This window comes from Nerophis ophidion, linkage group LG26 (genome assembly GCF_033978795.1).
Source record: "Nerophis ophidion isolate RoL-2023_Sa linkage group LG26, RoL_Noph_v1.0, whole genome shotgun sequence".
Lineage (NCBI taxonomy): Eukaryota > Metazoa > Chordata > Actinopteri > Syngnathiformes > Syngnathidae > Nerophis > Nerophis ophidion.
This window is the reverse complement of record NC_084636.1, coordinates 806,276-828,775: the sequence shown is the minus strand read 5'-3', so window position 1 is coordinate 828,775 and position 22,500 is coordinate 806,276. Positions and strand designations below refer to the sequence as shown.

Sequence of the window (22,500 nt, the reverse complement as noted above, 5' to 3'; positions counted from 1 at the left end):
ACACACACACACACACACAAACGATTGGCTGAGAGTCAGGAAGTGAAGACACACACGTGCACACTTACACACCACACCAATATTTTACAACGCACCCCCTCCCCACCCCGCCCATCCTCTTGAACACACACACACACACACACACATAGAAAGTTAAACAGCAGAGAAGCATTACAAGTATTTTAAGAAGAAAGGGGGGGTCACTCACCCCAGGAGGAAAGTGCAGAAGAATTCCTTCATCCTTACAGGGGGGAAGGGGGGGGGGAGTCTTAAAAAGTGTGTGGGTGGTGGTGGTGGTGGTGGTGGGGGGGGGGGGGGGTGTTAGTATGCTGTAGGCAGTGGGATTTATGAAGGTGGGGGGGCATGGTGGTCTACTTCCTGTGTCTGTCAGCTTACACCCCCCCATCCCCCCTCCCCTCTTGGCTAAACACTCTTCTTTATTGACAACAACTTCCTGTGTCTGGATACCCACCCCCACCCCCCCTGCCCAGATCCAAGGCAACAAAGATTGTTACACATAAACAACCTTTCAACCTGTTTGGATGACCCCCCCCCCCGGCAGGAGGAGCCGTGTAGTCGCTCTGACATTTTCATTTACGGCCCAGCTTTAAAAGCAATATGGACGCGATCTCCCCCCCCCATTGTTGTTGTTGTTGTTGTTGTGTGCAGACACTCAGACAAATCATGTTGACTTTAGCAGGGAGAAGTGCTGGATACTTCTTTTGTTGCCGCACTTTATTGCTGAGCAAGCATTTTGTTGTAGCAGGGCTGTCAAAGTCATTTTAGGACTGGGGGGCCACACGGAGGCAAATGTACCCCAAGCGGGCCGGACTGCTAAAATGAGGGTAGCATAAGTTCAAAATAAAGACAACTTCAGATGGTTTTCTTTGTTTAAAAATACAACACAAACGTTGTGAAGATGTACAAATCATAATGTTGTTGTTTATTTACACTCACATGTTGTGGTTATTAGTATTCTATCTTTATACTTTGTGAATAAATGATGTGATAATGTTCATCAGTCAACTCATTGTCTTCATTTTCAAGATACAAAATAATATGAAAATGAAATGAGAGGATGTTATTGATGTAGTTTGATGATGTTCCTGCACTAACATCATGTGCTTCATGTCCTTCTTTACATGTGTTGCATCATCTACAACAGGGATGACCATTATGTCTATTGCGAGCTACCGCTGGATCGTGGAGGGTGTCTCAGTCCACCGCAAACCGAGCATTAAAAAAAAACAATTAAAAATTTGCGTTCATTTATCTTTATTACGACGTCACTTTGGTCACTTGATTGACATTCACGGCACCCGAGGATCTTCTGAGATGTCGCTGGCTGCTGCCAGATCATTCTTAAGAAAACATGACCGAGAAACAATTTTTATTTCAACACTCTCACGTCGTACCTGCTGTCAAACCCCTAAAGACAGACTGCACACTTGCTGTCTGCACAATAAAAGCCCTGCTTCATCCTGCCTGCGCTAACAAAATAAGAGTCTCAGAAAGCTAGCGTGCACAAGTTAGCAAGCTACGGAGTTGGCCGTCAATGTATTTCTTGCTAAATACATAAAAACAAGTATGGAAGTAGGACAAATAAGAGGCCAAAAACTAACCAATTTCATGTGGTATTGGACAGAAAGGAGGACTTTTTTCTCCTTCATTCAAAAATGTGGACGTTATCAGCAATGCTGTCTGATTCCAAACAATGCAAGTCATCACCATCAGGTAATACACCGACTTATATTCTTGTTTTCATGCAAGTCATCACCATCAGGTAATACACCGACTTATATTCTTGTCTTCATGCAAGTCATCACAATCAGGTATTACACCGACTTATATTCTTGTCTTCATGCAAGTCATCACAATCAGGTATTACACAGACTTATATTCTTGTCTTCATGCAAGTCATCACAATCAGGTATTACACCGACTTATATTCTTGTCTTCATGCAAGTCATCACAATCAGGTATTACACCGACTTATATTCTTGTCTTCATGCAAGTCATCACAATCAGGTAATACACCGACTTATATTCTTGTCTTCATGCAAGTCATCACCATCAGGTAATACACCGACTTATATTCTTGTCTTCATGCAAGTCATCACCATCAGGTAATACACCGACTTATATTCTTGTCTTCATGCAAGTCATCACCATCAGGTATTACACCGACTTATATTCTTGTCTTCATGCAAGTCATCACAATCAGGTAATACACCGACTTATATTCTTGTCTTCATGCAAGTCATCACCATCAGGTAATACACCGACTTATATTCTTGTCTTCATGCAAGTCATCACCATCAGGTAATACACCGACTTATATTCTTGTCTTCATGCAAGTCATCACCATCAGGTATTACACCGACTTATATTCTTGTCTTCATGAAACAAAATAAATCTATATGTGTTAAACATGCTTGTGTTATCATTAAACTCCTTTAACGTGTTAACAAAAACGTCTCTTTCATAAATAATTAAATATAAATGATATACATAAATGAGGTAGATTCCTTCGACTCGGTCAATTGAAAAGTAGCTCTCCTGCAGAAAAAGTGTGGGCCCGCCAGGTCTACAAAGATACAAATAATTGCTATGGCGACATCTAGTGGACACATTTAGACAGCAGTTTCTGTCATTCAAACATTTCCACTCATTTTTATCCTTCGCAAACTCATCCCGCTGGCCGCACAAAACCTGTTTGCGGTCCTGATGTGGCCCTCGGGTCCTATGTTTGAGCCCCTTGTGTTTTCTTTCAAGTTGTATAGACATTTATCAGAGCTGTTTGTGTTTGAGTACGTAGGAATCTAGTCAATCATAGAACTGCCACCAGTCTTACTAAATAGACTGATTTGGCCCCCAGACACATTTTCTCTCTCAATGTGGACCCCGAGTCCAAATATTTGCCCAGCTCTGATTTACAATTTGCTCTACAATGAGGTAGCGACTTGTCCAGGGTGTACCACCACCTCCCGCCCGATTGTAGCTGAGATAGGCACCAGCGCTCCCCGCCACTCCAAGGGGAATAAGCAGTAGAAAATGGATGGATGAATGATTTACAATTTCACATTTATCCTTTGTTTCATTCATTCTGCCTCTTAGGTGTCCACAGCGTGTCTGCTTGCAAGTACTCTGCACGTGTGCAATACCCAACATGCTTCTTTTGCCAGCAAAGTCTCACAGTGACATGTCCGTAAAAAAAATAATAAAGTAAAAATAGTACCGGTATTTTTCAGAGGCACTATAGTACCATTTTCAATTCATCAGTTCCGCAGTACTTTATCACTATCAGTACACCGCACACCTCTATCAAGATGTTTATTAGTACCAGTACACCGCACACCTCTATCAAGATGTTTATTAGTACCAGTACACCGCACACCTCTATCAAGATGTTTATTAGTACCAGTACACCGCACACCTCTATCAAGATGTTTATTAGTACCAGTACACCGCACACCTCTATCAAGATGTTTATTAGTACCAGTACACCGCACACCTCTATCAAGATGTTTATTAGTACCAGTACACCGCACACCTCTATCAAGATGTTTATTAGTACCAGTACACCGCACACCTCTATCAAGATGTTTATTAGTACCAGTACACCGCACACCTCTATCAAGATGTTTATTAGTACCAGTACACCGCACACCTCTATCAAGATGTTTATTAGTACCAGTACACCGCACACCTCTATCAAGATGTTTATTAGTACCAGTACACCGCACACCTCTATCAAGATGTTTATTAGTACCAGTACACCGCACACCTCTATCAAGATGTTTATTAGTACCAGTACACCGCACACCTCTATCAAGATGTTTATTAGTACCAGTACACCGCACACCTCTATCAAGATGTTTATTAGTACCAGTACACCGCACACCTCTATCAAGATGTTTATTAGTACCAGTACACCGCACACCTCTATCAAGATGTTTATTAGTACCAGTACACCCACACCTCTATCAAGATGTTTATTAGTACCAGTACACCCACACCTCTATCAAGATGTTTATTAGTACCAGTACACCGCACACCTCTATCAAGATGTTTATTAGTACCAGTACACCGCACACCTCTATCAAGATGTTTATTAGTACCAGTACACCCACACCTCTATCAAGATGTTTATTAGTACCAGTACACCGCACACCTCTATCAAGATGTTTATTAGTACCAGTACACCGCACACCTCTATCAAGATGTTTATTAGTACCAGTACACCCACACCTCTATCAAGATGTTTATTAGTACCAGTACACCGCACACCTCTATCAAGATGTTTATTAGTACCAGTACACCGCACACCTCTATCAAGATGTTTATTAGTACCAGTACACCGCACAACTCTATCAAGATGTTTATTAGTACCAGTACACCCACACCTCTATCAAGATGTTTATTAGTACCAGTACACCGCACAACTCTATCAAGATGTTTATTAGTACCAGTACACCGCACACCTCTATCAAGATGTTTATTAGTACCAGTACACCGCACACCTCTATCAAGATGTTTATTAGTACCAGTACACCGCACACCTCTATCAAGATGTTTATTAGTACCAGTACACCGCACACCTCTATCAAGATGTTTATTAGTACCAGTACACCGCACACCTCTATCAAGATGTTTATTAGTACCAGTACACCGCACACCTCTATCAAGATGTTTATTAGTACCAGTACACCGCACACCTCTATCAAGATGTTTATTAGTACCAGTACACCCACACCTCTATCAAGATGTTTATTAGTACCAGTACACCGCACACCTCTATCAAGATGTTTATTAGTACCAGTACACCGCACACCTCTATCAAGATGTTTATTAGTACCAGTACACCGCACACCTCTATCAAGATGTTTATTAGTACCAGTACACCGCACACCTCTATCAAGATGTTTATTAGTACCAGTACACCGCACACCTCTATCAAGATGTTTATTAGTACCAGTACACCGCACACCTCTATCAAGATGTTTATTAGTACCAGTACACCCACACCTCTATCAAGATGTTTATTAGTACCAGTACACCCACACCTCTATCAAGATGTTTATTAGTACCAGTACACCGCACACCTCTATCAAGATGTTTATTAGTACCAGTACACCCACACCTCTATCAAGATGTTTATTAGTACCAGTACACCCACACCTCTATCAAGATGTTTATTAGTACCAGTACACCGCACACCTCTATCAAGATGTTTATTAGTACCAGTACACCCACACCTCTATCAAGATGTTTATTAGTACCAGTACACCCACACCTCTATCAAGATGTTTATTAGTACCAGTACACCGCACACCTCTATCAAGATGTTTATTAGTACCAGTACACCCACACCTCTATCAAGATGTTTATTAGTACCAGTACACCGCACACCTCTATCAAGATGTTTATTAGTACCAGTACACCGCACACCTCTATCAAGATGTTTATTAGTACCAGTACACCGCACACCTCTATCAAGATGTTTATTAGTACCAGTACACCGCACACCTCTATCAAGATGTTTATTAGTACCAGTACACCGCACACCTCTATCAAGATGTTTATTAGTACCAGTACACCGCACACCTCTATCAAGATGTTTATTAGTACCAGTACACCGCACACCTCTATCAAGATGTTTATTAGTACCAGTACACCCACACCTCTATCAAGATGTTTATTAGTACCAGTACACCCACACCTCTATCAAGATGTTTATTAGTACCAGTACACCGCACACCTCTATCAAGATGTTTATTAGTACCAGTACACCGCACACCTCTATCAAGATGTTTATTAGTACCAGTACACCCACACCTCTATCAAGATGTTTATTAGTACCAGTACACCGCACACCTCTATCAAGATGTTTATTAGTACCAGTACACCGCACACCTCTATCAAGATGTTTATTAGTACCAGTACACCCACACCTCTATCAAGATGTTTATTAGTACCAGTACACCGCACACCTCTATCAAGATGTTTATTAGTACCAGTACACCGCACACCTCTATCAAGATGTTTATTAGTACCAGTACACCGCACAACTCTATCAAGATGTTTATTAGTACCAGTACACCCACACCTCTATCAAGATGTTTATTAGTACCAGTACACCGCACAACTCTATCAAGATGTTTATTAGTACCAGTACACCGCACACCTCTATCAAGATGTTTATTAGTACCAGTACACCGCACACCTCTATCAAGATGTTTATTAGTACCAGTACACCGCACACCTCTATCAAGATGTTTATTAGTACCAGTACACCGCACACCTCTATCAAGATGTTTATTAGTACCAGTACACCGCACACCTCTATCAAGATGTTTATTAGTACCAGTACACCGCACACCTCTATCAAGATGTTTATTAGTACCAGTACACCGCACACCTCTATCAAGATGTTTATTAGTACCAGTACACCCACACCTCTATCAAGATGTTTATTAGTACCAGTACACCGCACACCTCTATCAAGATGTTTATTAGTACCAGTACACCGCACACCTCTATCAAGATGTTTATTAGTACCAGTACACCGCACACCTCTATCAAGATGTTTATTAGTACCAGTACACCGCACACCTCTATCAAGATGTTTATTAGTACCAGTACACCGCACACCTCTATCAAGATGTTTATTAGTACCAGTACACCGCACACCTCTATCAAGATGTTTATTAGTACCAGTACACCCACACCTCTATCAAGATGTTTATTAGTACCAGTACACCCACACCTCTATCAAGATGTTTATTAGTACCAGTACACCGCACACCTCTATCAAGATGTTTATTAGTACCAGTACACCCACACCTCTATCAAGATGTTTATTAGTACCAGTACACCCACACCTCTATCAAGATGTTTATTAGTACCAGTACACCGCACACCTCTATCAAGATGTTTATTAGTACCAGTACACCCACACCTCTATCAAGATGTTTATTAGTACCAGTACACCCACACCTCTATCAAGATGTTTATTAGTACCAGTACACCCACACCTCTATCAAGATGTTTATTAGTACCAGTACACCCACACCTCTATCAAGATGTTTATTAGTACCAGTACACCGCACACCTCTATCAAGATGTTTATTAGTACCAGTACACCGCACACCTCTATCGAGATGTTTATTAGTACCAGTACACCGCACACCTCTATCAAGATGTTTATTAGTACCAGTACACCGCACACCTCTATCAAGATGTTTATTAGTACCAGTACACCGCACACCTCTATCAAGATGTTTATTAGTACCAGTACACCGCACACCTCTATCAAGATGTTTATTAGTACCAGTACACCCACACCTCTATCAAGATGTTTATTAGTACCAGTACACCCACACCTCTATCAAGATGTTTATTAGTACCAGTACACCCACACCTCTATCAAGATGTTTATTAGTACCAGTACACCCACACCTCTATCAAGATGTTTATTAGTACCAGTACACCGCACACCTCTATCAAGATGTTTATTAGTACCAGTACACCGCACACCTCTATCGAGATGTTTATTAGTACCAGTACACCGCACACCTCTATCAAGATGTTTATTAGTACCAGTACACCGCACACCTCTATCAAGATGTTTATTAGTACCAGTACACCGCACACCTCTATCAAGATGTTTATTAGTACCAGTACACCGCACACCTCTATCAAGATGTTTATTAGTACCAGTACACCGCACACCTCTATCGAGATGTTTCCTGTCATTGTGCTTTCTTCACATGGTACGTCGCCTCCTACTGGCCGGGAATGCACATGACAATATTTGTCTGGCAAACTGGAAGAACGCTAAGCCAGGAAAAGACACGCAGACATGAAGACCAGGTGACTGAGTGCACACCTGTCCTCACAGGACCACCTCTGTTAGTGTGTGTGTGTGTGTGTGTGATGATGTTGGTGTCTAAAGTTTCACAGCTCAGCAGGAGAGACTCTATGCGCACCCACACACACACACACACACACACACACACACACACACACACACACACACACACACACACACACTGTAAGTCAGATAGCGTGTCACGTAGCATGTGTGCAATAAAGCGTGTCCGTGTAGTTGTGACACGTCTTCATGACGAATGTGTGCGACTGAAAGGTGACCACTTCCTGTGCGAGGCGCAAACAAAACTTTTACAAGAACAATACAACAATTGGCAATATTGTGATAAAAGTGGAAAAAGTGTATATGAGAAATGTCACCGTTTACAATAGTAATAATTTGACATAAAAAAGTCATTATTTTTTTCGAGAAAAAATTGCAATATTACAGAAACAGAAAGAATATGAGAAATTGTTTGCAATTTTATAAGAAAAAGTCGACACATTGTGAGAAAGCTTTTAGTTACCTTATTTTGTTTTGTTTTTTTTGAAGTTGTTTTTTAATCTTCATTATTTACTTCAAGTTATTACAGTATGTCTAAATACTTTTTTTTTAATTTTTATTAATTTTTGCTAAAAGGGGCTCATTTCAATTTCTTACCCACACTTGTTATTTCATATGTTGGCTAGAGGGGGAGCACTTTTAAAAGCGACACACAGTCAATGTGAACAATCCCTCCTTTTTGGGAGCAGCCTCATGTTGATGATGTCACCACAAATGAGACATTGTCTATTACATGCAATGTTATTACTGGGACCATCAGCACTTCTTCACACCTCCTCATGTGGAAGATACTTTTCCATGTCTCAAGAAGGATAGAAATACAAGAACACACACACGCACACACACACACGCACACACGCACACACACACACACACACACACACAAGTAGAAGCAGTCTGCCAAAGAATGTTTGATGAATGTAAAAGTCAATAAAGAATATATCAAAGTGCCAAAGCAAGTTTTAATCAGTCTTTTTTTGGGGGGTGGGGATGGGGGGGCAGATGAAATGAAAGTTGTGGTCCAGTTGGATCAGGGAGGAGCCTGAAGAGGAGGAGGAGGCGTGCTAACACCTTAAAGATGGCCGTGTGATTTAAGTGCCAGGGGGTTGGGGTTAATAGAGCCTGCAGCTAATTGCAGTGGTGGCATCTTTAAGTCCAGACCCCCCCTCCAAAAGACCTTGGACATGCTGACACAGGAGGAGCGCAAGGAGACAAGGAAAGGAAAGGAGGAAGGAGGAATGAGAAGCCAAGACACAGTGAGGAGAGAGGAAGCAAGGAGGCACAGGAAGGGAGCTCGTCGGGGGTCAAGGTTCACTTAGTTTTCATGGAAACAGCTGAAGGGGCGGGGCCTGAGTCGTGCAAGCCCCACCTCTCGTTTTGTCACGTGACCGACGTGTGAATGGCTGCTCTTCTCCTGCACTTCACTGCTGGCAAACAAAGCTGTTCCCCAGCTGTAATACACTTTTCCACCACTTGTGGCACTCATGACCATCTCAAACAGTCTGTCTCATTATTCTTATATTTTCATAACATACTTTCATTACTTTTGGGACCATGCGTGGACTTAGAAGCAGTTAAATGACACCTGTGTCGTGTCTGTATCGCTTTTACTGGCACTGAGGAACCCTGACGCATAAAACACTACAAATGCGCTGCCTTGCTTTACGGCATACGTCACTTCCCTTTTTCTTAACCTCTGCGTGCCGCCAGAAAACAAAAAGAAGTTCGACAAACCAACCAAAGAAATGAATTTTTTTTTCTGAGGAGACAAAAAAGAAAGAGGGAGCTTAAAAGGACAGTCCAGGATCAACATTGGCCCAGCTTTCACTCAGTGAGAGATGAGGAGGGATGTTGGCTCCACGCCGCCTTGGCCCTTTGTCCCTGCTAAACTGGGAAGTGAAGTTCAAGTACCAATGATTGTCATACCTTCCCATGCTCAAATCAAACTGATAATGCTAATGTTAGCGCAGGGAAATTGGACCAGCTTGATAGTTCGTAAAAACTCTCCCGATGGTCTTTCTTTGCTTCGGACCTGCATCCACCGCGGCATACATTCTTGCTAGCAGTGTCATTTTTGTAGCACCATCCCAGATCTTTTCTTGATGCTGTTTGCTATTTAACATCAGCGTAGCCACCAGAGACATAACATGCCAATGTCGCAGGGGGCATCATGTCACATGGACGCTTTATGCGCTAGTTTGAGGCTTTGTGCGCTAGTTTGAGGCTTTATGTGCTAGTTTGAGGCTTTGTGCGCTAGTTTGAGGCTTTGTGCGCTAGTTTGAGGCTTTGTGCGCTAGTTTGAGGCTTTGTGTGCTAGTTTGAGGCTTTGTGTGCTAGTTTGAGGCTTTGTGCGCTAGTTTGAGGCTTTGTGCGCTAGTTTGAGGCTTTGTGTGCTAGTTTGAGGCTTTGTGTGCTAGTTTGAGGCTTTGTGCGCTAGTTTGAGGCTTTGTGCGCTAGTTTGAGGCTTTGTGCGCTAGTTTGAGGCTTTGTGCGCTAGTTTGAGGCTTTATGCGCTAGTTTGAGGCTTTGTGCGCTAGTTTGAGGCTTTATGTGCTAGTTTGAGGCTTTGTGCGCTAGTTTGAGGCTTTATGCGCCAGTTTGAGGCTTTGTGTGCTAGTTTGAGGCTTTGTGTGCTAGTTTGAGGCTTTGTGCGCTAGTTTGAGGCTTTGTGCGCTAGTTTGAGGCTTTGTGCGCTAGTTTGAGGCTTTATGCGCTAGTTTGAGGCTTTATGCGCTAGTTTGAGGCTTTATGCGCTAGTTTGAGGCTTTATGCGCTAGTTTGAGGCTTTATGCGCTAGTCTGAGGCTTTATGCGCTAGTTTGAGGCTTTATGCGCTGGTTTGAGGCTTTGTGCGCAAGTTTAAGGCTTTGTGCGCCAGTTTGAGGCTTTGTGCGCCAGTTTGAGACTTTGTGCGCTAGTTTGAGGCTTTATGCGCTAGTTTGAGGCTTTATGCGCTAGTTTGAGGCTTTATGCGCTAGTTTGAGGCTTTATGCGCTGGTTTGAGGCTTTATGCGCTGGTTTGAGGCTTTGTGCGCTAGTTTGAGGCTTTATGTGCTAGTTTGAGGCTTTGTGCGCTAGTTTGAGGCTTTATGCGCCAGTTTGAGGCTTTGTGTGCTAGTTTGAGGCTTTGTGTGCTAGTTTGAGGCTTTGTGTGCTAGTTTGAGGCTTTATGTGCTAGTTTGAGGCTTTGTGCGCTAGTTTGAGGCTTTTTGCGCTAGTTTGAGGCTTTATGCGCTAGTCTGAGGCTTTATGCGCTAGTCTGAGGCTTTATGCGCTAGTCTGAGGCTTTATGCGCTAGTTTGAGGCTTTGTGCGCAAGTTTGAGGCTTTGTGCGCAAGTTTAAGGCTTTATGCGCCAGTTTGAGGCTTTGTGCGCCAGTTTGAGACTTTGTGCGCTAGTTTGAGGCTTTGTGCGCTAGTTTGAGGCTTTATGCGCTGGTTTGAGGCTTTATGTGCTAGTTTGAGGCTTTGTGTGCTAGTTTGAGGCTTTGTGTGCTAGTTTGAGGCTTTATGTGCTAGTTTGAGGCTTTGTGCGCTAGTTTGAGGCTTTTTGCACTAGTTTGAGGCTTTATGCGCTACTCTGAGGCTTTATGCGCTAGCTTGATGCTTTATGCGCAGGTTTGAGGCATTGTGCGCAAGTTTGAGGCTTTATGCGCTAGTTTGAGGCTTTGTGCGCCAGTTTGAGACTTTGTGCGCTAGTTTGAGGCTTTATGCGCTGGTTTGAGGCTTTATGCGCTGGTTTGAGGCTTTATGCGCTAGTTTGAGGCTTTATGCGCTAGTTTGAGGCTTTATGCGCTAGTTTTAGGCTTTGTGCGCCAGTTTGAGGCTTTGTGCGCCAGTTTGAGGCTTTGTGCGCCGGTTTGAGGCTTTATGCGCCGGTTTGAGGCCTTATGCGCTGGTTTGAGGCTTTATGCGCTGGTTTGAGGCTTTATGCGCTAGTTTGAGGCTTTGTGCGCCAGTTTGAGACTTTGTGCGCCAGTTTGAGGCTTTATGCGCCAGTTTGAGGCTTTATGCGCTAGTTTGAGGCTTTATGCGCTAGTTTTAGGCTTTGTGCGCTAGTTTGAGGCTTTATGCGCTAGTTTGAGGCTTTATGCGCTAGTTTGAGGCTTTGTGCGCCAGTTTGAGACTTTGTGCGCTAGTTTGAGGCTTTATGCGCTAGTTTGAGGCTTTATGCGCTAGTTTGAGGCTTTATGCGCTGGTTTGAGGCTTTATGCGCTAGTTTGAGGCTTTATGCGCTAGTTTTAGGCTTTGTGCGCCAGTTTGAGACTTTGTGCGCCAGTTTGAGGCTTTATGCGCCAGTTTGAGGCTTTATGCGCTAGTTTGAGGCTTTATGCGCTAATTTGAGGCTTTATGCGCTAGTTTGAGGCTTTGTGCGCCAGTATGAGACTTTGTGCGCTAGTTTGAGGCGTTATGCGCTAGTTTGAGGCTTTATGCGCTAGTTTGAGGCTTTATGCGCTAGTTTGAGGCTTTGTGCGCCAGTTTGAGACTTTGTGCGCTAGTTTGAGGCTTTATGCGCTAGTTTGAGGCTTTATGCGCTAGTTTGAGGCTTTATGCGCTGGTTTGAGGCTTTATGCGCTAGTTTGAGGCTTTATGCGCTAGTTTTAGGCTTTGTGCGCCAGTTTGAGGCTTTATGCGCTAGTTTGAGGCTTTATGCGCTGGTTTGAGGCTTTATGCGCTGGTTTGAGGCTTTATGCGCTAGTTTGAGGCTTTATGCGCTAGTTTTAGGCTTTGTGCGCCAGTTTGAGACTTTGTGCGCCAGTTTGAGGCTTTATGCGCTAGTTTGAGGCTTTATGCGCTAGTTTGAGGCTTTATGCGCTAATTTGAGGCTTTATGCGCTAGTTTGAGGCTTTGTGCGCCAGTTTGAGACTTTGTGCGCTAGTTTGAGGCTTTATGCGCTAGTTTGAGGCTTTATGCGCTAGTTTGAGGCTTTATGCGCTAGTCCTCATGGGAAATGTGCTCTTCTTCTATCGCTTGGCTCCGCTGGCGCCGCCAAAATCGACCAGAACTGAAAGTTCTTAAGAGGGGCTTTAAGTGCAAAAACGATGACTAAAATGGCAGAGCTATATATCGTATTTTGCAGTTGAGTTTAATTGGCAGAAGAAGTATATACTCTAGGGTTGTACGGTATATCAGTGTTAGTATACTACTGCGATACTAATGAATCATATTCGGTACTATACCGCCTCTAAAAAGGGCCTGTCTGCATACGTCAGCAGACTAATTAGTAGTCTTTGTTTGTTTACTTCCTCCTAGTATACAAGTTGTCTAGTATGTTCAACATTTAATTGAAGGACTAAATGACAATAATAAACATATGTTTCATGTACACTAAGATTTTGTGTTCAAATAAAGACAATAATGACTTTTTTGCGGTCCCCTTTATTTCCAAAAGTACAGAAAAGTATCAAAATACATTTTGATACTGGTACCAAAATATGGTATCGGGACAATACTTATATACTATTATTATTTGTTAATAATTTACTTTTACATTAATAAACATATGTTTGATGTACTCTAAGTTTTTGTGTTAAAATAAAGACAATATTGAACATTCTTTGCGGTCCCCTTTATTTATAAAAGTACCGAGAAGTACTAAAAAGAATCGAAATACATTTTGGTACCGGTACTGGTACCAAAATATTGGTATCAGGACAATATTAATATACTAATATACTATTATTATTTATTAATAATTTACTTAGAATGTATTGATATTAGCACTGTTTAAATATGTGTCCATTTATTTTTTATCAGTTTTTTGTGGTTACTTAGTTCTAATTTTTGTAATCAGCCTGACCTAAGCCTTGACAATAATCTTGGTGATGAACACATAAGTTAATAAAGTACCACACACACTTTATATTTCACCCATCACCTTGTTCCACCCCCTGGGAGGGGAGGTGAGGGGAGCAGGGAGCAGCAGCGGTGGCCGCGCTCGGGAATCATTTTGCTGATTTAACCCCCAATTCACATGCTGTTTTAATATCATTTGTCAAGGTTTATTCTGTTAAACTGTCAGTAGGTTAGATATGATCATTGATTGATATGGGATGGCGTGGCGCAGTGGGAGAGTGGCCGTGCAGAACCCGAGGGTCCCTGGTTCAATCCCCACCTAGTACCAACCTCGTCACGTCCGTTGTGTCCTGAGCAAGACAATTCACCCTTGCTCCTGATGGGTGCTGGTTGGCGCCTTGCATGGCAGCTCCCTCCATCAGTGTGTGAATGTGTGTGTGAATGGGTAAATGTGGAAGTAGTGTCAAAGCGCTTTGAGTACCTTGAAGGTAGAAAAGCGCTATACAAGTACAACCCATTTATCATTTATTTATGTATTTGTATCAAGTAGTGGTAATATTAGAGGGGGCCCCGGCCCCTGCTGTAGTAGGAACAAGGGGCCTTGAGTAGAGGTAATATTAGAGGGTCCCCGGCCCCTGCTGTAGTAGGAACAAGGGGCCTTGAGTAGTGGTAATATTAGAGGGGGCCCCGGCCCCTGCTGTAGTAGGAACAAGGGCCCTTGAGTAGTGGTAATATTAGAGGGGGTCCTGGCCCCTGCTGTAGTAGGAACAAGGGGCCTTGAGTAGTGGTAATATTAGAGGGGGCCCCGGCCCCTGCTGTAGTAGGAACAACGGGCCTTGAGTAGTGGTAATATTAGAGGGGCCCCGGCCCCTGCTGTAGTAGGAACAACGGGCCTTAAGTAGTGGTAATATTAGAGGGGGCCCCGGCCCCTGCTGTAGTAGGAACAACGGGCCTTAAGTAGTGGTAATATTAGAGGGGGCCCCAGCCCCGGCCCCTGCTGTAGTAGGAACAACGGGCCTTAAGTAGTGGTAATATTAGAGGGGGCCCCGGCCCCTGCTGTAGTAGGAACAAGGGGCCTTGAGTAGTGGTAATATTAGAGGGGGCCCCAGCCCCGGCCCCTGCTGTAGTAGGAACAAGGGGCCTTGAGTAGTGGTAATATTAGAGGGGGCCCCAGCCCCGGCCCCTGTTGTAGTAGGAACAAGGGGCTTTTGGGTGTGAAAGGTTAAGAAGTAGCGGAAGGAAGCGTGTCCACGGCATGGCGGCCATTGTTGGAGAGTGGCAGGAGGTTATGCAAATGAGATGCTAATGAGGCCAAACGTCAATGAGGAAAAGGAGTGTGGGAATGAGGAAGGAGGCGTCCATCTTTCCTCTTTCATCCCTTCTTTCCAAAAAGTAGCCGTTGACATGCTAATGAGGATGCGGCTTCTTGTCCCTTCTCACTTTGTTGCGTCTGCAAGGAGGCGTTGCTACGGCAACCTCACAAAAGCAGGGTGAAGAGGAGGACGTGGGAGGACGTCCTACACTACCCAGCAGCCCCGGCGACCGTTACCGGGGCGATGGAAGTCAGCTAACTTCCATCCCCGCAGTCAGACACAGTCGACACCCGCTCTGCTAACGAGCTGAGCGGCCCCTCCCTCGGTGGGGCGTGACCACCTGTCGGGCGAAAACCCCGCCCCTAGCGGAGCGGTCAAAGCGTCCAGTCAGCAACCCCCCCCCCCCAGACACCCCCACTTCGTCATTGTTTACTAGCTGTCACTTCCTAAATTGTTCTTGCAACGACCTGCGGGGGACATTGCTGTGTGTGTGTGTGTGCGTGTGTGTGTTCTTGTATTTCTATCCTTCTTGAGACATGGACAAGTATCTTCCACATGAGGAGGTGTGAAGAAGTGCTGATGGTCCCAGTAATAACATTGCATGTAATACACAATGTCTCATTTGTGGTGACATCATCAACATCAGGCTGCTCCCAAAAAGGAGGGATTGTTCACATTGACTGTGTGTCGCTTTTAAAAGTGCTCCCCCTCTGGCCAACATATGAAATAACAAGTGTGTGTAAGACATTGAAATGCACCCCCTTTGGCCAAAATGTATTCAAATAAATAAAATAAATATGCATATGGGAACATACTGTAATAACGAAGTAAAAAATGAAGATCAAAAACCAGTTACAAACTAAATATTTTTTTAAAATTTAAATAATAAAAAGCAGTCTTTTTCTCATGTGTCTACTTTTTTCTTATAAAATTGGGAAATATTTCTCATATGTTTTCTGTTTCTGTAATATTGCAAAAATGTTCTTGTAAAATTATAAATTAAATGTTTCCTGCAAAATGGTGACATTTGTTGTATTATATTCTGACTTTTATTACAATATTGTCAATTTCTTTCTTGTTGTTCTTGTAAAACAGAGACATTTTTTGGAGTGAAATGATGACTTTTGTCATCATTTTGCCAAGTAAAATTCTGATCATTATAATATTGCCAAGATTGAAAAATGTTCTTACTTCTGTCGAGTAAAATTACGACTCTTTTCATAAAATTGCCAAAATGTTCAGTTTTTCTTGTAAAAACGTGACTTATTTAGTGAAATTACAACTTTTTCAAGGGCAATGTTCAATTGTTCATGTAAAATTTTTACTTACGTTGAGTCAAATAGGACTTTTATTACAATACCATAAAATATATTAAAATATTATATTTTTCTTGTGAAAGTGTGTCCTTTTTCTTGAGGAATTCCAACTCATTTTTCACAACAATCTTTTTTCTATGTGCATAGTATGTAAATATTATTCATGTTGTAAATACACTTCTGCATATATCTAAAAAGGTGGTCCTAAAGAGGAAGGCAGGTCTCTAGCAGGTAACACGTACAGGAATGTATGTGTGTGTGTGTGTGTGTGTGTGTGTATGTGCGTGCGTGTGTGTGTGTGTGTGTGTGTGTGCGTGTGTGTGTGTATGTGCGTGCGTGTGTGTGTGTGTGTGTGTGTGTGTGTGTGTGTGTATGTGCGTGCGTGTGTGTGTGTGTGTGTGTGCGTGTGTGTGAATGAGAGTCAGAAAAAGTCCAACTTGGAGGACACGCCTTTGAAGAGCAACTCTCTTTAAGAATGAAGATTATTACCTTATAGACCCCCCCCCCCCTCCCAGCTGCACCCTTGAAAGGCGGCGCTGACCCGAGGACGTAAAGCGGGGTCCAAATGAATTGCTCTGCGGACCATTACGACCAGGAGCTGTCCTACCTGTGCTGAGTCAGCAGCTCCGCTCACTCCATCCGTCTAATGGACAGCGCCGGAATTTCATTAGCGGGAAGCCGCAGTGCACGTCTACTTTGTGTGTGTGTGTGTGTGTGTGTGTGTGTGTGCGTGCGTGCGTGCGTGTGTGTGTGTGTGTCTGTGTGCCCACACGGGACGACGACTCCTGCTGTCCTTCTGTGGAAACCCCGTCCATCAGCAGAACGTCTGTTTGCCCTACACACACACACACACACACACACACACACACGCACACGCACACGCACACGCACACGCACACGCACACGCACACGCACACTCACTTTCATGACGACATTCCTCCAGGTCAGGCTCCTTACAACCAGGACACGGTCATGGAATTCTTCCTCTTCAACAAGTCTAGTCTGCTCTTCAGGGTCATGACTCTGAAGAGCAGTCATGACCCTGAAGTAACAGAGTCATGACTCTGCTCCTCAGGGTGCATGGATCATGACCCTGCTCCTTTAGGGTCCTGACCCTCTAGTGGTGTCATGAATCCATTTGATGATCTTCTTCTTCCACTTGCTAGCACTCAAAGCTAACTGGTTCCAGGCCAGGGTTTGTAAATACAAAAGTTTGTATATTGAAGCAAATATTTCCCTAAGAGTCACTGTAAATATCAAGCATGTGTTCCAGCCTGGACTAACGTCCACATTTCAGTGAAAGTTAGTACACTTCAGGGCCAGCTAGACCTTCTCTGCTGGACTAAAAGGACCAAAAATCATCATCATAATTAAAGATGAATTATTTCTTCTTATTTACTTTCCTTAAGTATGTAGAAGTATTCATATTGTCTTCAGGTCATATTATGATCCTTCCTGTTTCTATCCAATCAGAATACAGCTAGCTTATGTTGCCATGCAGGACCAAATCTGCCCTCAGAATCCACAAAGTGTGTGCACTGTAAGTGAACGGCCACATACAGTTGATAGACAGTTGCCAGGGCCAATCAAATGAGAAGTTGTCAGTAAGGCTTTCTAGATGGCCTCACCTTCAGCGTGACATTCAGGCGTCCTGGGATTGGATACTCATCAGGAGCCTATCTCAGCTGCATTCGGTGAATTCTTTATTTATTTCACCTTGAATGTTTTTTTGCAATTGTAATTTTGACATAACATAAGATATCTTTTCATTGCTGATGCGGGTTTATTCAATGTTAAATGTACCTGAAAATAATCTGTTGTGTACACTGTTGATGTGATTCAATATGCAGTAGTGTGTAAATATATATATATATATATATATATATATATATATATATATATATATATATACACACACACACACACACACACACACACACACACACACACACACACACACACACACACACACACACACACACACACACACACACACACACACACACACACAGTTACTTTGCATGCAGTCAGTCAAATTCTTGAAGCCAATGTGGCCCCCCAGTCAAAGAGTTTGGACAGCCCTGTTCTAGAAGATTATGATTAATTCTTTATCCAAACAGGAAGTGATGAGCGTCCAAGCGAGAGCAGGGGAGGGCAGTGTCGACAACGCTGTGGCTACTTCCTGAGTGTTTTAAAGCACACATCACTTCTCCCATGTTTTCTCAGCACTCACATGGAGCGGACAAAAAGTGACAAATGCTGCAAAAAGGCTGCAAAAAGAAGCTAAAAAGCACACAAAGCAGCCCATTTGTGATGACTTCTTCTGCCTGAAAGGAGGCAGGAAATGGCCGCTCTTGGTTTGGTCTTTAGTTTCCTCTCTTGCTCCGTAGTTGAGAAGTGAGTCGGCCTGACCGTGGTCGCCAGCAGCACCTCCGAGCGCCGCGGCGAGAGAAAGACGTGAATAATTCAGTCGGCAGCTCGGCTAATTGTTGACTTGTCAATAATTAAGAGCGAACATGTGAGCGGCAGCTGCGCAACACAACAACACAACTAGACAACAAGCGGGTCTTTGTGTCTTTCACCTCCTGGACCGACGCCAAAGACTTGTCTGCCTTTCTCATCAATACACACACCAAACACATGCTCCGCCCCCACTCACAGCAGGAAACCAACTTTTATTGTGAAGGCAGCTTGGTGTGCTAACAACACACACACACAGCTTGTTGTTGTGTTTGTGTGACACCTGATGAATAGACATGTAGCTCACTGTGTGTGTGTGTGTGTGTGTGTGTGTGTGTGTGTGTGTGTGTGTGTGTGTGTGTGTGTGTGTACCACAATGTGCGAACATAGACACAAACACCATAGAGGAGCTCATCCTGTGACATCTAAAATGTTCTAGAATGTTGTCTGAATACCTGTCACCTGACATGACCCACAGTGTGTGTGTGTGTGTGTGTGTGTGTGTCTGAGAGATCAGCTCCCCTCTGAGCTCTTAATGAGATTTGCTCTCGTTAGCCGTGACCAGTCATCCCAAACTATACACAGGACTCCATCTGAGTGGAAAGCAGCATCCATCCATTTTCTACCGCTTATTCCCTTTGAGGTCGCCGGGGGTGCTGGAGCCTATCCCAGCTGAATTCGGGCGGAAGGCGGAGTACACCCTGGACAAGTCGCCACCTCATCGCAGGGCCAACACAGATAGACAGACAACATTCACACACTAGGGACCATTTAGTGTTGCCAATCAACCTATCCCCAGGTGCATGTCTTTGGAGGTGGGAGGGGCCTATCCCTAGGTGCATGTCTTTGGAGGTGGGAGGGGCCTATCCCCAGGTGCATGTCTTTGGAGGTGGGAGGGGCCTATCCCCAGGTGCATGTCTTTGGAGGTGGGAGGGGCCTATCCCCAGGTGCATGTCTTTGGAGGTGGGAGGGGCCTATCCCCAGGTGCATGTCTTTGGAGGTGGGAGGGGCCTATCCCCAGGTGCATGTCTTTGGAGGTGGGAGGGGCCTATCCCCAGGTGCATGTCTTTGGAGGTGGGAGGAAGCCGGAGTACCCGGAGGGAACCCACGCATTCACGGGGAGAACATGCAAACTCCACACAGAAATATCCCGAGCCTGGGATTGAACCCAGGACTGCAGGACCTTCGTATTGTGAGGCAGAAACACTAAACCCTCTGCCACCGTGCTGCCCTAGCAGCGAGCTCACCAACAATAGATGTCATGAACCTTTTTATTTTTTACACCAGTGACCAGAACTTCACCTTTCACACCTTTTCTTCTGTGCTGTGTGTGTGTGTGCGTGTGTGCTAATGCTAATGAGGGGTGAGACACTCAAACAGACACATTATAGAGGTCTTGACCTCTGACCTTCCAGCACGCGTTGTATGTCACCCCCAGTCAGCTCCTAAATCAGAGAGGTGGGGGTTATGTGACCTTTGACTCCAAGCTTGCCTCACACACACACACACACACACACACACACACACACACACACACACACACACACACACTTCTTGAGACCTGCCTCCCTCTTTAGGACCACCTTTCTAGATATATGCAGAAGTGTATTTACAACATGAATAATATTTACATACTATGCACATATAAAAAAGCTCGCTGTGAAAAATGAGTTGGAAATTCACAAGAAAAAGGTTATAATTTCACAAATAAATTTAAGAATTTTGGCAGTATTATAATAAAAGTTGTCATTTGAATCAACACAAATCAACATTTGGCAAGAAAAAGTGAACATTTATGCATTATTATGATAAAAGTTGCAATTTTACTCAGTCACAATTTTGTCCATCAATACAGTCAAATGTGTGCTTTTAACATGTGACTTGTGTGTAGTTAGTCAACATCTGCTTTTAACATGTGACTTGTGTGTAGTTAGTCAACATCTGCTTTTAACATGTGACCTGTGTGTAGTTAGTCAACATCTGCTTTTAACATGTGACCTGTGTGTAGTTAGTCAACATCTGCTTTTAACATGTGACCTGTGTGTAGTTAGTCAACATCTGCTTTTAACATGTGACCTGTGTGTAGTTAGTCAACATCTGCTTTTAACATGTGACCTGTGTGTAGTTAGTCAACATCTGCTTTTAACATGTGACCTGTGTGTAGTTAGTCAACATCTGCTTTTAACATGTGACCTGTGTGTAGTTAGTCAACATCTGCTTTTAACATGTGACCTGTGTGTAGTTAGTCAACATCTGCTTTTAACATGTGACCTGTGTGTAGTTAGTGATCAGAAGACATTACATCAGCAGGCGAGTCATGGATTGTGACACGGACACAACTGCCAGTCAAATCTGTTATTTGCTGCTAGTGAAGTGAAGTAAATTATATTTATATAGCGCTTTTTCTCCAGTGACTCAAAGCGCTTTACATAGTGAAAGCCAATATCTATTTTTCCATTTAAAGCAGTGTGGGTGGCACTGGGAGCAGGTGGGTCAGGTGTCTTGCCCAAGGACACAACGGAAGCGGGGATCGAACCTGGAACCCTCAAGTTGTTGGCACGTCCACTCTACCAACCGAGCTATACCGCCCCACCCATTGTGACACGGACACAACTGTCAGTCAAATGTGTCATTTGCTGCTCTTAGTGTTGACGTCCATTGTGTGTTTATGGCGATGTACAGTCGTGGTCAAAAGTTTACATACACTTTTTGTTTCATCTGACCACAGAACTTTCCTCCAGAAGCTCTCATCTTTGTCCATGTGATGTCAGAGGAAACAAAACCCAGTTTGGAGGAGAAAAGGTGAGGCCTTTAATCCCAGGAACACCATGCATATGGTCAAGCATGGTGGTGGTAGTATTATGTTCTGGGCCTGTTTTGCTGCCAATGGAACTGCTACTTTAAATGGGACAATGAAGAACGAGGATTAGCTCCAAATTGTTCAGGACAAGCTCAAATCCTTAGCCCGGAGGTTGGGTCTTGGGCGCAGTGTTACGGCACATGCACAGTCCCCCCCCCCCCCCCATCCTCCATCCCCCCGAGACCTGGTGAACACGGTGCAAAAGCTGACTCACCTGCGTGCACGAAGTAGGCCAGGTAGAGGTCCAGCTCTTTGACGGAGACGCCGATGTGGTGCGGCTGCACACACAGACTGGGGTTGGCGCACTGCGGCGACTTGACCAGGCGCTCGCCGTCCGTACTTTCCAGAGGGATTCCCTTGAAGAGGATGACCATGACCAGGTCCAGGCGCCACACCTTGTCCGCCTGGCGCAGGCAGTCGATGCGCCGCATCTTGCCCTTCTGGTCGGGGTTGGACAGCACGCAGCACGGCGCCTTCTTGGCCGTCACCGTCAGCACGAAGTCCTCGCGGAACTCGGGCCGGATGTCCTTGCGCAGCTTGGCCAGCAGGCGGGACGCCCACTTCTGCTTGACCTCCGCCTTCTCGCCCAGCAGCTCGTCCTTGACGGCGCGCTCCTCCTCCTTGGACATCCTCTTTTCGTGCTTCTTGAAGTACTTCCTCTTCCTGGCCTGCAGGTTGAACCAGGTGTAGGCGAAGGCGCGCACGTGCGGCAGCAGAGCCTCGATGAACGGATGGAACTCATCCTGCCAGACCACAACCACAACAACCTCCGTCACCGCCACACATACATACATTCAGAGCAATATATACACACATATATA

General features: G+C 44.2%; 1 protein-coding gene across 6 annotated transcripts in view; it reads right to left on the bottom strand.

Moving 5' to 3' along the window:
* nfia (nuclear factor I/A) overlaps window positions 1-22,500 on the bottom strand; it is an 85,842-nt gene that overhangs the window by 48,888 nt on the left and 14,454 nt on the right. For all 6 annotated transcript variants that reach the window (XM_061887827.1, XM_061887828.1, XM_061887830.1 and 3 more), the window contains exon 2: window positions 21,894-22,422. In XM_061887827.1, the coding sequence (XP_061743811.1) occupies window positions 21,894-22,422 (529 nt within the window). The remainder of the gene's footprint in view (window positions 1-21,893; window positions 22,423-22,500) is intronic.